Below are 12,436 nucleotides of genomic sequence, written 5' to 3'. Positions count from 1 at the left end.
TGTGTGTGTGAATGCGTGCTGTGTGTGCGAATGTGTGCTGTATGTGAGTGTGCGTGTGAATGTGTGTGTGCTGTGTGTGCGAATGTGTGCTGTGTTGTGTGAATGTGTGCTGCGATTGTGTGTGAAAATGCGAAATGAAATGAAAACCGCTTATTGTCACAAGTAGGCTTCAAATGAAGTTACTGTGAAAAGCCCCTAGTCGCCACATTCCTGCGCCTGTTCAGGGAGGCTGGTACGGGAATCGAATTTTTGCTGCTGGCCTGCCTTGGCCTGCTTTCAAAGTCAGCGATTTAGCCCAGTGTGCTAAACCAGACCCGTGTGTGCTGTGTGTGTGTGTGTGTGAATATGTGCTGTGTGTGTGATTGTGTGCTGTGTGTGTGTGTGAATGTGTGCTGTGTGTGTGTGAATGTGTGCTGTGTGTGTGAATGTGTGCTGTGTGTGTGTGTGAATGTGTGCTGTGTGTGTGAATGCGTGCTGTGTGTGTGAATGTGTGCTGTGTGTGTGTGAATGTGTGCTGTGTGTGTGAATGTGTGCTGTGTGTGTGTGTGAATGTGTGCTGTGTGTGTGAATGTGTGCTGTGTGTGTGTGAATGTGTGATGTGTGTGTGAATGTGTGCTGTGTGTGTGAATGTGTGCTGTGTGTGTGTGTGAATGTGTGCTGTGTGTGTGAATGTGTGCTGTGTGTGTGTGTGGATGTGTGCTGTGTGTATGAATGTGTGCTGTGTGCGTGAATGTGTGCTGTGTGTGTGAATGTGTGCTGTGTGTGTGAATGTGTGCTGTGTGTGTGTGAATGTGTGCTGTGTGCTGTGTGTGTGAATGTGTGCTGTGTGTGTGAATGTGTGCTGTGTGTGTGTGTGAATGTGTGCTGTGTGTATGAATGTGTGCTGTGTGTGCAAATGTGTGCGTGAATGTGTGCTGTGTGTGTGAATGTGTGCTGTGTGTGTGTGAATGTGTGCTGTGTGTATGAATGTGTGCTGTGTGCTGTGTGTGTGTGTGTGAATGTGTGCTGTGTGTATGAATGTGTGCTGTGTGTGTAAATGTGTGCGTGAATGTGTGTGTGAATGTGTGCTGTGTGTGTGTGTGAATGTGTGCTGTGTGTGTGTATGAATGTGTGCTGTGTGTGTGAATGTGTGCGTGAATGTGTGCTGTGTGTGTGTGAATGTGTGCTGTGTGTGTGTGAATGTGTGCTGTGTGTGTGTATGATTGTGTGCTGTGTGTGTGAATGTGTGCGTGAATGTGTGCTGTGTGTGTGTGAATGTGTGCTGTGTGTGTGATTGTGTGCTGTGTGTGTGAATGCGCATCAGATTTGTATTGACCATTGATACTTAATGCATTCAATAATAAGGAATTAAATGTACTTGTTACCACGTCGTGATTCAAATAAGCAGCAAACTCGCTGGGTAAGGGCGATTCTAATTCAATGCAATTAAGTTCCTTAAACATCTGTCTGCATTCTGTCTGGGCCAGAATGACAATTCAGGGGCTAGTTTAGCACACTGGGCTAAATCGCTGGCTTTTAATGCTGATAGATTTTCAACGCAGCATGATTCTGCTTCCTAGGTAAGGCACTGGATACCTCGTTAAAAAATGGTCGATTGAACCTTAACTATCGCGCTCTCCAATAACGTGTTGTTTTTATATTCACCAACTTTCTATACCTCCATTTAAATAAACACACAGGGAATTACTAAAATCATGTTCCTCCTATCTCCAGCTCTCCCGGCCCCACAGCTCTCCCTTCTCTGCTGCTAGCTGTGTTGAAATCAAGATTTGACCTGTTCTTTGGCAGAACCCCAAGGTTGGGACATTCGTACTGTTCACCACAGCCCCATTTCAAAGCCCAGAATAGGCCAAATGTGATCATCTTTGGAGCATAACGTCTAGATGTGGTTTGGTTTTATTGCAAATATCCAGCATTTGAAGTCAATTATTTCCCACTGTTGAATTGTTGGACAATAGAAGCCCCGGCCCTTCGGCCAGCCTTTCTCAATGACTAGAATCCAAAGCAGGTCCCTTGTCCATTTAACAGTGAACCTCGCGAGAGTAAATGAGTTCTGGGCACAGAGGAAGGGGAAAGGTGGATATTAAAAAGGGTAAAGATAATCTTCAAAAAGCTTTCTTGATTAATTTAATTCTGTCTATGGTTAGTGCAGCCATCTATAATTCAGCAGCAGCTCTGTGCCGTGAAGAGTTACCTGAATATTGTAAGGGTGGTTCATTGTAATCAAACATTTGCTGAAACAAACACATGCAGTTTTGTCAATGTCCTTTCGTCTACAAAGTGACCATGGAAGCTGTCCAATTTCGGTTAACATAAATCCAGTCTGTTCACTAATGCCTTTGGGCGAGGAAAACTGCCGTCCTAGCCCGGCCTCGCCCTGGACGTGACTCCACACCCTCGCTCGTTTAGCTGCACTAATCGAGACACATGTGAAACCGCGCCGCACCGTGCTCTGGAACATAAACAAAGAATCTGGGCAATTGGAATCGGTTATTAATCACTGAAACCTTTTTCAAACATCAGCGAAAGTTGAATGACTTAATCGTTTACCAGGAGACAAAAAAGATGACGAATTGTTAATTTGGCCTGTTGTGTCGTGCCTGGCTGGGTCTGTCTCACAGGTTGATTCGAATCTAAGTCGTTCACCTAAACCTTGTGCAGTTCAGCAAATGACTCTGAAGTGTTCGTGAGGAAAATACGGCGCGGGAATATAACAGAGAAGACACAATATACACAATATAAAATATACAATATACACGGTGCAAAGATTAACTGGATGGAATCGCCCCGGGCTGACAGTGAATATAAAAGCACTTCAAACCAAGCTATTTAACTGAAAGGTAATCAGACCTGTTGGAATTCCATACACCAGAACAAGCCTTCTGCAGACCCACGCCCAGTGTGTAAAGTCAATTCGCCTGCTCCTTCCCTGTACACTACCTATAGATACCAGGACAGCAATGATGAGAAAATCAGACGTTTCCTGAAAGAGAAGAACCCGCTTGAAATTTGAAAGGTGGGTTGTTGCTGTGTTTAATCCAATTCTCCCCCTATTTTATTTCAGAGACTCAGTCATTTTCACTTTTTCTTAAATTTCTGTGCTCATTCATTTTATTCGTTCAGAGCGTCGTCGGTTTGGCCAACATTTATTGTGCACCCACAATCCCCCAGAACAGAGGGTATTTTAGTGCGCATTAAAGAAAATAACCAACCAGATTGCTGTGGGTCTGGAGGCACGTGTAGGTCAGACCAGGTAAGGCTGGCAAAAGGCTTAGTGAACCATTTTAAAAATGTTTATAAATTTTGAGTACCCAATCATTTTTTCCAATTAAGGGGCAACTTAGCGCGGCCAATCCACCTACCCTGCACATCTTTGGGTTGTGGGGGTGAGGCCCACGCAAACACGGGGAGAATTAATGAACCAGATGTTTTTTCCCAAAAATCATCATTAAACTTTTAATTCCTGATTGCTATTAAATTCAAAGTTTTGCGTCTACTGTAGAGGGATTCGAACTGACCCTGAACACTAGTCCAGTGTCAATACCACTACGCCACTGCCTCCCCGCACTTCCAAGTGAGGGATAATTACAATTAAAAAAAATAACGACGGTATCAGAATCTGCTGAATATTGCATTGCACAGCACCAGGTGAGCAGTTATATCCAAGACGATTCAAATTTAATACAACTCCCCCTCATACCGGTTGCAATCAGCGCTGGGGGTGAATTCAATATCATGTTCTGCTTACAGCTATCCTTGTAAAGTCGGAAAGATTTGATGTGTATGGAACACATCCAGATATGAGACTCGGGACTTGTGGAGATGGGTTTCGGCGGGGATCCGTTTGGATTCAAGTGGATCTATTTCCAGTTCCACTATTGCCAATTACACAGCACCCATTGCACTGGGTGGGAGAAGGTGCCACAATGGCATGTTTCCTGAGTAACGAAGTTGACCATTTAATTCACCATGTTTATATTGCAATAACACGAAGTGTAAGAAATCAAGAGTCTGAAGGGAGGTAAAACTGATTGAAACACTAACCGTCTGTGATAACTGCCACAACACAGGAAATGCATCTCCCACTTCATTATTCTCAGGTTTATATGTAGGAGTTCCTATGTAGGGGGGGGGGGGGGGGCTGCTGGACCGTGCCCAGGAGGGAGCCTGGACTCTGCTGGGGGTGGGGAGGGGCTGGACCTTGCCCAGGCCGCCGGGTGTTTCGTTGGGCTGGGGTCTCACAGATTTTCATAAAGTCCAATCTGACCCGGGCGATCAGAGCCCTCAAAGCCACATTCTGACTCCGACTTTTTCACTTTTTGTGAATTGTGATAGACAAAGCGAATTACAGATCAACGTTTTGCAAGCCATCCCAGGGTCTGATCAATAAATTGAATTGGAGTGGATATCAGTGAGTCATAAACAGAGAGTGGAAAGAGTGAAGAGGAAAGCATGAAACTATACTTTTCATGGGGGAAAAACCCCCAAGTTTCCCTTTAAACAAATATATTTTGTCTTTGAAAAGATGATCTGTTTGGACAGGATCCTCAGTAACAGGACCGCAGGCTCATACATTGCTAAACAACCAGGCATTATCTCAGTCAGCTTAGCTCTGAGTCCGGTTTATTGGAAAGTAATGGCCCCGTCTAATTATGATTGACAATATCTGTTGAACTAAAGGGACTACTATAGAACAATTCTTACAGGTTCGATTCTCGGCTTGGGTCACTGTCTGTGCGGAGTCTGCACGTTCGCCCGTGTCTGCGTGGGTTTCCTCCGGGTGCTCCGGTTTCCCCCGAACAGGTACAGGAATGTGGCGACTAGGGGATTTTCACAGTAACTTCATTGCAGTGTTAATGTAAGCCTACTTGTGACACTAATAAAGATTGTTATTAAAAATCGATATTAACTTCTCCTAACTAACCAGGGATTAACCAGGGGTGTGTGCCTGGATGTAACCAGGATGATGATAGCCTCTCCTCAACTTCCATTTGTACCATGCTTGGCAATAGGTTATTATAAAACCGATAACATTATGGTTGGACAGGGCGAGGCGGAGAGAGCGAGATGAGAACAGAACGTTGATGGGGAGAGATAAAGGGGGAGAGGAGGAGGAGAGAAGGAAAGAGAGAGGAACAGTGAAGGAAAGAGAGGGAGCCAAAGTGAGAGAGCGATAGATATCTTAGATAAAGAGATAGAGGGAGTGGGGGGTGAGGAGCGGTTGGGGACTCTGGATCTGCATTAGAAGGATGAGGGGAGGCCTGGATCGAGTGGAGAGCATGTTTCCATTTGTAGGAAAAACTAGAAGCAGAGGACACAATCTCAGACTAAAGGGACGATCCTTCAAAACGGAGATGAGGAGGAATTTCTTCAGCCAGCGGGTGGTGAATCTGTCCTTGCCGCAGAAGGCTGTGGAGGCCAAATCACTGAGTGTCTTTAAGACAGAGATAGATAGGTTCTTGATTAATAAGCAGATCAGGGGTTATGGGGAGAAGGCAGGAGAATGGGGATGATGTACCAAGATCGAATGGATGGGCCGATTGGCCTAATTCTGATCCTATATCTTGTGTATGAGAGAGGGACAGGGGAGAATAATGCAAGAGAGTAGAAGAGAGAGGGAAGGAGGGAGAGAGATAGAAGAGATAACGAGAAAGGGAGAGAACCTGCATTTCCGGAGCGCCCACCTCCTCCGCCTCTACATTGGCATCCATCAATAAACCGTCGGCAACTAGTCTAACCAGTGCCACAGTGCTTCATAACTAGTGTAACCAATGCTTCATAACCAGTGCTTCAAACCAGTGTAACTAGTCCTTCATTTACACCTAAAGGCCAATTTTCTACCCGGCATCTAGGGCAGCCAGGGATTTGAAGATACTGATAAATCTCCCCGGGATATTCGCGTCTACATTGCAGAGACTGAATAAACTGACCCGTTATCAATCCCGATATTGAAGATAGGCTGTACTAACGTACACAGAAACAGGGCAGAAGCTGCCACGGGCTGGGGAAATTACAATCCCTATCACCCTCCTTGGTCTCAGGCGGAGCAATATTGAGTCAACAATTCTAAACCCCAGGATTGATTGGGATAAATCATTGCGTGAAGCTTGCAGGTTTTGTAAATCATGCAATTTAAGGTCCAAGTACAAAGAATATTCTTTCTTTCCGCACAACATGTTAGATGGATGTTGAAGAATTGAAATCTATTCCCAGTCCCTGATTCTGGCCAACACTCCCGCCGTTCCATTGCAGTCTCCCCGGGGCTGGTGTGTTTACTGTGTCAGATCCCAGTCCCCCCACATCAGCCTTTTCCTCTTCTCCCCGACATTCCACAACCTCGATACGGAATTACAAACTATTTGCCATTTGAAACTAACAATTAGCAGTGGTTGCGATTGGAATGATAGTGTGGATTGTGGGGGATGAGGGGCCAGATTCAGTTATAACTTTTAAAAGTGAATGAGGTAAATATTTGAAGGGTGAAGGAAATAGCAGAGATTTGGGGAGAGAGTGAGAGATTACAATTAACTGGTTGTGATTGGAAAGGGCCGCCGCAGACTCGATGGGCCGAATGGTCTCCTACCGTACGCTATTCTATAGTTATATAACGCCCATTTTTTGTGGACGGGGGGGGGGGGGGGGGGGGGAGGCGATAATTCGCCTCATTATTAATTCATCCCTTATCACATAAATGTATAAACGATTATTAAACTGGGGGTCGGTGGGGTGTCGGCAATATCCTTTACACCCCTCAGTTGAAACCCCACGTGCTGTCAGAGGAGTGTGTGGGGGGGGGGGGAGGTTTTGCACACACACACTTCCGTTAAGTCAAGAAAATAGCGACCAATTTTGCATTAATTAAATAAACCCAGCCGAATGAGTGTTTGTGTATCAGAGATTTCTGTCCCCTCTGTTTAACCCTCCTAACTATGCCTGGACCTTTCTCTCTCTATCTGCTGGGATGAGCCTCCGGGACTTCTTACAGATCAAAACTACCAAGTGAATGGGACTGCTTGTTTACATGTACTGGAACATTATTTGTTGAGGGGGGTTGGGGGGGGGGGGGGGGTCCATGGGGTATTTGTCCAGCTTCGGTCTACCTGTGTCTGATCAGGTGTGCTCTGTTTCAGAGAATTATTCTCCCGAACACTGCTACATCCACACTGAAGTTAGGCTTTTTCTTCTTTCATGGGACATTCTTTCAAGTCCAGCCTCATCCCTAATTGCCCCGAGTGACCCGTTCAGCGATTACAGGGGGCAGCTAAGAGCCAACCACATTGCTGTGGATCTGGAGGCACATGTAGGCCAGACCAGCTAAGGACGGCAGATTTCCTTCCCTCAAGGTTGTTCATGTTGCAGTGGGGGGGGGGGGCTACTGTTAGCAATCTTGGATTCCAATCTTCCATCTACTCCCAAATGAAGGGGGTAACTGACGTGATTTTGTCATTCCGGGGTGTTAGCCAATTTCTGAAGGTTTAATCGGGTCTGTGATCTACCGATTATTCCTTTTCAAGCTCCCATTCTTTGTAAGGACTGCCGGTTTTGTACAGTTGCTCAGCTCTGGGAGTGGCCCTGAGAGATGGACATGGCCCACAAAGCTATCAGCCCTGAACCAAGAGACGAAATAAAGCAGGGATTAAATAGCGCCCTTTAAAAAATTTCCACGTGTACTTCACCAATGGTTAAGGTGGAAAATATTTTTAAAACGAAATTTTTGTTCTTACATTTTAGGCAGCTTTTTATTGAAGTTAGTCCTGGGTGAATAAATATCCAGCGCCTCGTGATCAAATAGAATAATCTCGACAGGGATTTAAACAGTAATATGTCTGTGCGGGGGCACAATGAAATGACTGGCTTTGTCATGATTTCTAAGTTGTGCAGCGACATGCGATTCAGCTCATTGGATTGATGGTTACCTAGACAGACTTTGCCCTTAAGAACTCGATTTCCCTAAAGGTGAACACAGAACGAACAGCCGCCAATGTTTTGCTGATGCCCATTGGACCGAATTTGTAATTTCCTTAAGATAAACTTTCGTGTTTTGCTTCCCTGGTGTTCAATGCTCTCTCCTGCGCCCTCCTTCCCCCACCCCCCAACAAAGTTGGCGAGTGATAACAGTGGGGCCAAGAAGTATCATTTAATCGGCTATGCTGCAAAGGTCGCTTGTAATTTGAACATTCTGAATTCTCCCTCTGTGTATCGAACAGGCGCCGGATTGTGGCGACGAGGGACTTTTCACAGCAACTTAATTGCAGTGTCAATGTAAGCCTACTTATGACAATAAAGATTATTATTGTACAATGGGCGATTTACTCGCGGGGTATAGACTGATAAAGAGATCATCATCTTCTAAACGGCGCGGCACTTTTGGAATCTATGATTGTCCTTTTAATCTTTGTTGATTCTAAGCTGTTTTAAAATGTGTTTCAGCCTCCCCACAACCGAAGAAAAAACAAACGACAGCAACTATTTGTCGGAAAAGAGCTAGAAATATATTTTAATTGTGCAAAACATTAAAACCTACATCAGGTAAATTCAGAACTGGTTCAAAATGAACCAGTCTATAAACAGAGCTAGCAAGCTGTGAGAGATTAGTGATTCGAGCATTGCAACATAATAGAGATTAACAGATCTTGATACATAGGAACAGGAAGCAACATTCAAGGGTTCAGCCCCACCAGCTGTTGAAGTTTAAATGCTAGTTTTAAATATATATTTTTTTCAACAATCTGTTGGTGGTTGTTATTTACTTACAGAAAGAAGTGCAAAAAAAATACACCTTCTGGACGGTTGGTTTAGAAAACGAAACCATTCTTTTAAAGTCCCAACGCGCCTCCCATTTATTTTCTAATGTAGAAAAAAAAACAAGTCAAAGATTCGTCAGAAAATTGCGATTCAAATCTCTCCAGGATCTCTCGATCGTCTTTGTGTTTTATTTTTGACTTTTGAAAATAGCTTTCAATGGCTTATTTCGGCTGGTCGGCAAATTGCAGTGGGTAGAATCGACCAAGTGACAGCAAATAGTTCTCTGGACAAAGGCACCCTTGGCCTGGTTTATATTTTTGTCCATACAGTTAAATGAAACTGCAAATATTTCTGTGTTAATGCCAGTTCACTCATTGGCAGCTGGTTGCAGATAATTACAAGGGTTAATTTGTTTGGTGTGGTCCATTTTATTTATTTTTATTTCTCGCTTAGTTGTCCAGTCTTTTTGACCTGCCCCCTCCTTGACTCTTCAATGAGTTCCTCCACAGAGAGGGATGACATTCGGAGGCCAGGCTGGTAGGCAGTACATGTAGGGGTAGTATTGATAAGCCTGGTATAACGAGAGTAAATGTGGGTTGCCTAGCTCATCCGGGCTGTATTGCCTCTGATTGTCCCTCACCAGAACCCGCACGGCCACCTTTTTGGCCGCCGTGGGCGTCGAACTGACGACCAGGTCTGCCGCCATCTGCCTCTTCTTGGTCTTGTACCGCCGGTTCTGGAACCAAATTTTGACCTGGGTCTCTGTGAGCTTGAGGGCCGCCGCCAGGTCCGCCCTCTCCGGCCCCGACAGGTACCTCTGGTGGTTAAATCTTCTCTCCAGCTCGAAGACTTGAGCGTGAGAGAAGGCGGCTCGGGAACGCTTCTTGCCGGATTTGCTCGGCTGGTCGGACGCGGCCAGTTTGTCCGTTTTTTCGTCGTCGTCTGTGACGGCCTGGCGGTCTGAATCTGAAATATTGCACAGAGCTGGTGAAAATATTTAACAGGGAAGATGCAGCGATCAGACCTATTTACACCCCGTGGAAGTGACTCTGACTCATCTGCAATTCTCTGGTGACCACCTTTGAGATATTTGAACAGAAAAGCAATCAGATGGCGGAATGCGGAGGGGGCCGAATAGGAATATGAGGGTGCTACTAACATTCAGAGTCTGGCTGAGCAACATTTTAACATAGAAAATACACATCCCAAGCACAGCTCACGAAAAGCTCATTCTGCCACAGGAATGAGAGATACATGTTTATCCTCAGCACAATTTAGATAACCTATCTTTGATAAATGTCATTCAAATAGATACAAGCAAAAACGACACTTCTGATAAAAGGCTTCTCCCAGTCAACGGAATCATCACTCAGAAGCGAATTGCTTCATCCCACTAGGAGAATAATTTGAAATGAGTTCGCCCCAGTCAACTTTGCACAGTCCCTGCCTGCCTGTGTTATCTGTATTAAGGCGTGATGTGGAGGTGCTGGCGTTGGACTGGGGTGAGCACAGTAAGAAGTCTTACGAAGTCTTAATACAGTAAGAAGTCTTAAGAAGTCCTTGTGTAGTAAGACTTCTTACTGTATTAAGGCGAGCCTGGTATTATTTAAATTCAGCCCTTGTTTGAGTCTCGCCGCCTCCCTTTCCTATTGGGGGCAATTAATTCGTTTTGCGGCCTAGTTTCAACTCTGCAATCAAAATAGCAGTCCACTTCTATATCCGCGAGGCGTTAGGATTTTCCTCTGGTGGGTAAACTAAGTCCCTCCCGCAACTGGAGGACGCGGGAACTCCGGGAATGATTATTCTCAATTGTGGCAAGCAGATCGATGGAAAGCTCCCTCTGGAACTGAATCAAATGCTGGAAATAATTATTGACTGCGAGCTTCAGATTCTAGTCTGATGCTCTAAAATCAACCGATTCATATTTAATGAATTTCGGAAATGGGAAATGTCCTGAATAAAACGTCCCATTTTTCACACAAGCTTCCCGGACAGAATCAGATTTGAAAATCCCAAACAATTTAATATTAAAATATCCCTTCACAAGGCTGACACTTCGTTGTCCTAGCGCCTGTTTATTGGTACAATAGTTTCCCTCTCCACACCAATCTGCAGATTGAATTTCCTGGTCACTGCCGCACTTTATAAGAGTCAGATTTGTATTCACGTTGAGCCATTTTACATTTGTCCAGCGAGTATTGTCAATTTCCAATCATTTTCCAAAGTTAGCGCCTCGCCCCCAGTAAGTTAAGCAGGGTATCAATTTTTTATTGATTTGAAATTTTAATCAACTTTTTAAAAAAGTAACTTAACAATAAATCAAGGGAAACGGTGTCAACACGACCAAAGCAGGTGCGAAGGGAGATTTTCAAAGTTGTTTCAATTTCACTTGTTGAAAGTTTAGTAATTGACAAGGCGAATTGATTTCAGATTCAGTCAACTATAGTGATCTGTGGGCAGTTTGATTCACTGTCAGAGCTTTTTCTTTTCACAAACTCATGTTTAGCTAGCTCCTCTTTAAGAGACTTCTTACCTTTATCGGATTTCTCGGCGCTGTTCTCCCAGCCGCTCCCTTCTCCCGACTCCTCGTTGAGGGTCTCCACATCCAGCCGCCCCCTCTCGTTAGTCTCGGCCTCCCGCTCGCCGTTCACAAGCTCAGAGGGCTCCTGGTGGGAATTCCGATTCAGCCGAGACTCACTACCCCGGGTGAGAATATCTTGGATGGTGAAAGGAGTCAAGGAGCCGCCCTGAACTGCCATTTTTCTTTCTTTCTATCAATGTGTGTGTGTGTCAATGGAGGAGAATCAAATTCTTCTTTGCCCCCAGCCAGTCCCCAGATTTTCCTGCCCGGATTCGCCACAACAGCGCTGAGAGCCGAACACCGCACATCCGCCTGGCTTTTCCCAGTGCAGCTGCCTATCTCCTGCTCCCGGGTTGGCTTCAGGAATTCAGTGCCGGTGGAGGGAGAGGCTGGGGGTGGGGGGGTGGGTAGGGGGTACATGGGGGAGGGGGGGGTGCGGGGGGGAGGGGGGGATAGAACAACAAGAAATCCTCGGAATCTTCAACTGGGCGGCCGGGGGGGGGGGGGGGGGGGGGTGGAATCACATTTTCTCCAACTTTATTTACATCCTTTATTGACAGATGACGTTGGGTCGCTCTGATTGGCTATTTGGTGACACGTCGCCCCGCCCACCTACAATGTGGTTGGGCGATTTGCGATGGGGAAGGATTGACAGGGAAGGCCCCCCCCCCCCCCCCCCCCCCCCCCCCCCCTGAGCAAATCCTTCAGTTTCACAGTCCCACACATTTCAGGCTGGTCCCAAGCTCTGAAGAATGTTTAATTCCCCATCACATACCATTCACCGTGCCTGTGCACAGTGCGGCGCGCTTCAGAAGCATCAATATGTCCAGCGATGTGCAGGATAGGTGGACTGGCCTTGCTAAATTGCCCCTGAGGGTCCAAAAAAGCGGGGTGTGGTTACTTGGTTACGGGGATGGGGTGGAGGCATGGCCTTGGGTAGGGTGTTCTTTCCAAGGGCCGGTGCAGACCTGATGGGCCGAATGTCCTCCTTCTGCACTGTCGATTCTACGATTGTTGATCCATGTTTGAACTTGTGTTATCATTCATTTGTCTTCACTCAGGGGGATGTGGGCGTGGCTGGTTAGGTCAGCATTTCATTGCCCAATCCCG

General features: G+C 45.8%; 1 protein-coding gene across 1 annotated transcript; it reads right to left on the bottom strand.

Moving 5' to 3' along the window:
- Positions 1-8,469: 8,469 nt before the first annotated feature.
- Positions 8,470-11,684, bottom strand: nkx3.3 (NK3 homeobox 3). Its single transcript, XM_072479606.1, has 2 exons — positions 11,279-11,684; positions 8,470-9,711 (listed from the first exon to the last, which is right to left on the bottom strand). The coding sequence occupies exons 1-2, from the start codon at positions 11,502-11,504 to the stop codon at positions 9,236-9,238; spliced, it is 702 nt and encodes a 233-aa protein (XP_072335707.1). The 5' UTR covers positions 11,505-11,684; the 3' UTR covers positions 8,470-9,235.
- Positions 11,685-12,436: the final 752 nt, after the last annotated feature.

The sequence above is a fragment of the Scyliorhinus torazame genome, chromosome 16 (assembly GCF_047496885.1).
Source record: "Scyliorhinus torazame isolate Kashiwa2021f chromosome 16, sScyTor2.1, whole genome shotgun sequence".
NCBI classification, from domain to species: Eukaryota; Metazoa; Chordata; class Chondrichthyes; order Carcharhiniformes; family Scyliorhinidae; genus Scyliorhinus; species Scyliorhinus torazame.
This window is presented reverse-complemented; position numbering and strand designations above follow the sequence as displayed.

Excerpts from the sequence above, each read along its gene's own strand:
- nkx3.3 (XM_072479606.1), bottom strand. The coding sequence starts at position 11,504 with ATGGCAGTTCAGGGCGGCTCCTTGACTCCTTTCACCATCCAAGATATT. Across the intron at positions 9,712-11,278 it reads CGCCGAGAAATCCGATAAAG|ATTCAGACCGCCAGGCCGTC; the intron begins GTAAGAAGTCTC and ends GCAATATTTCAG.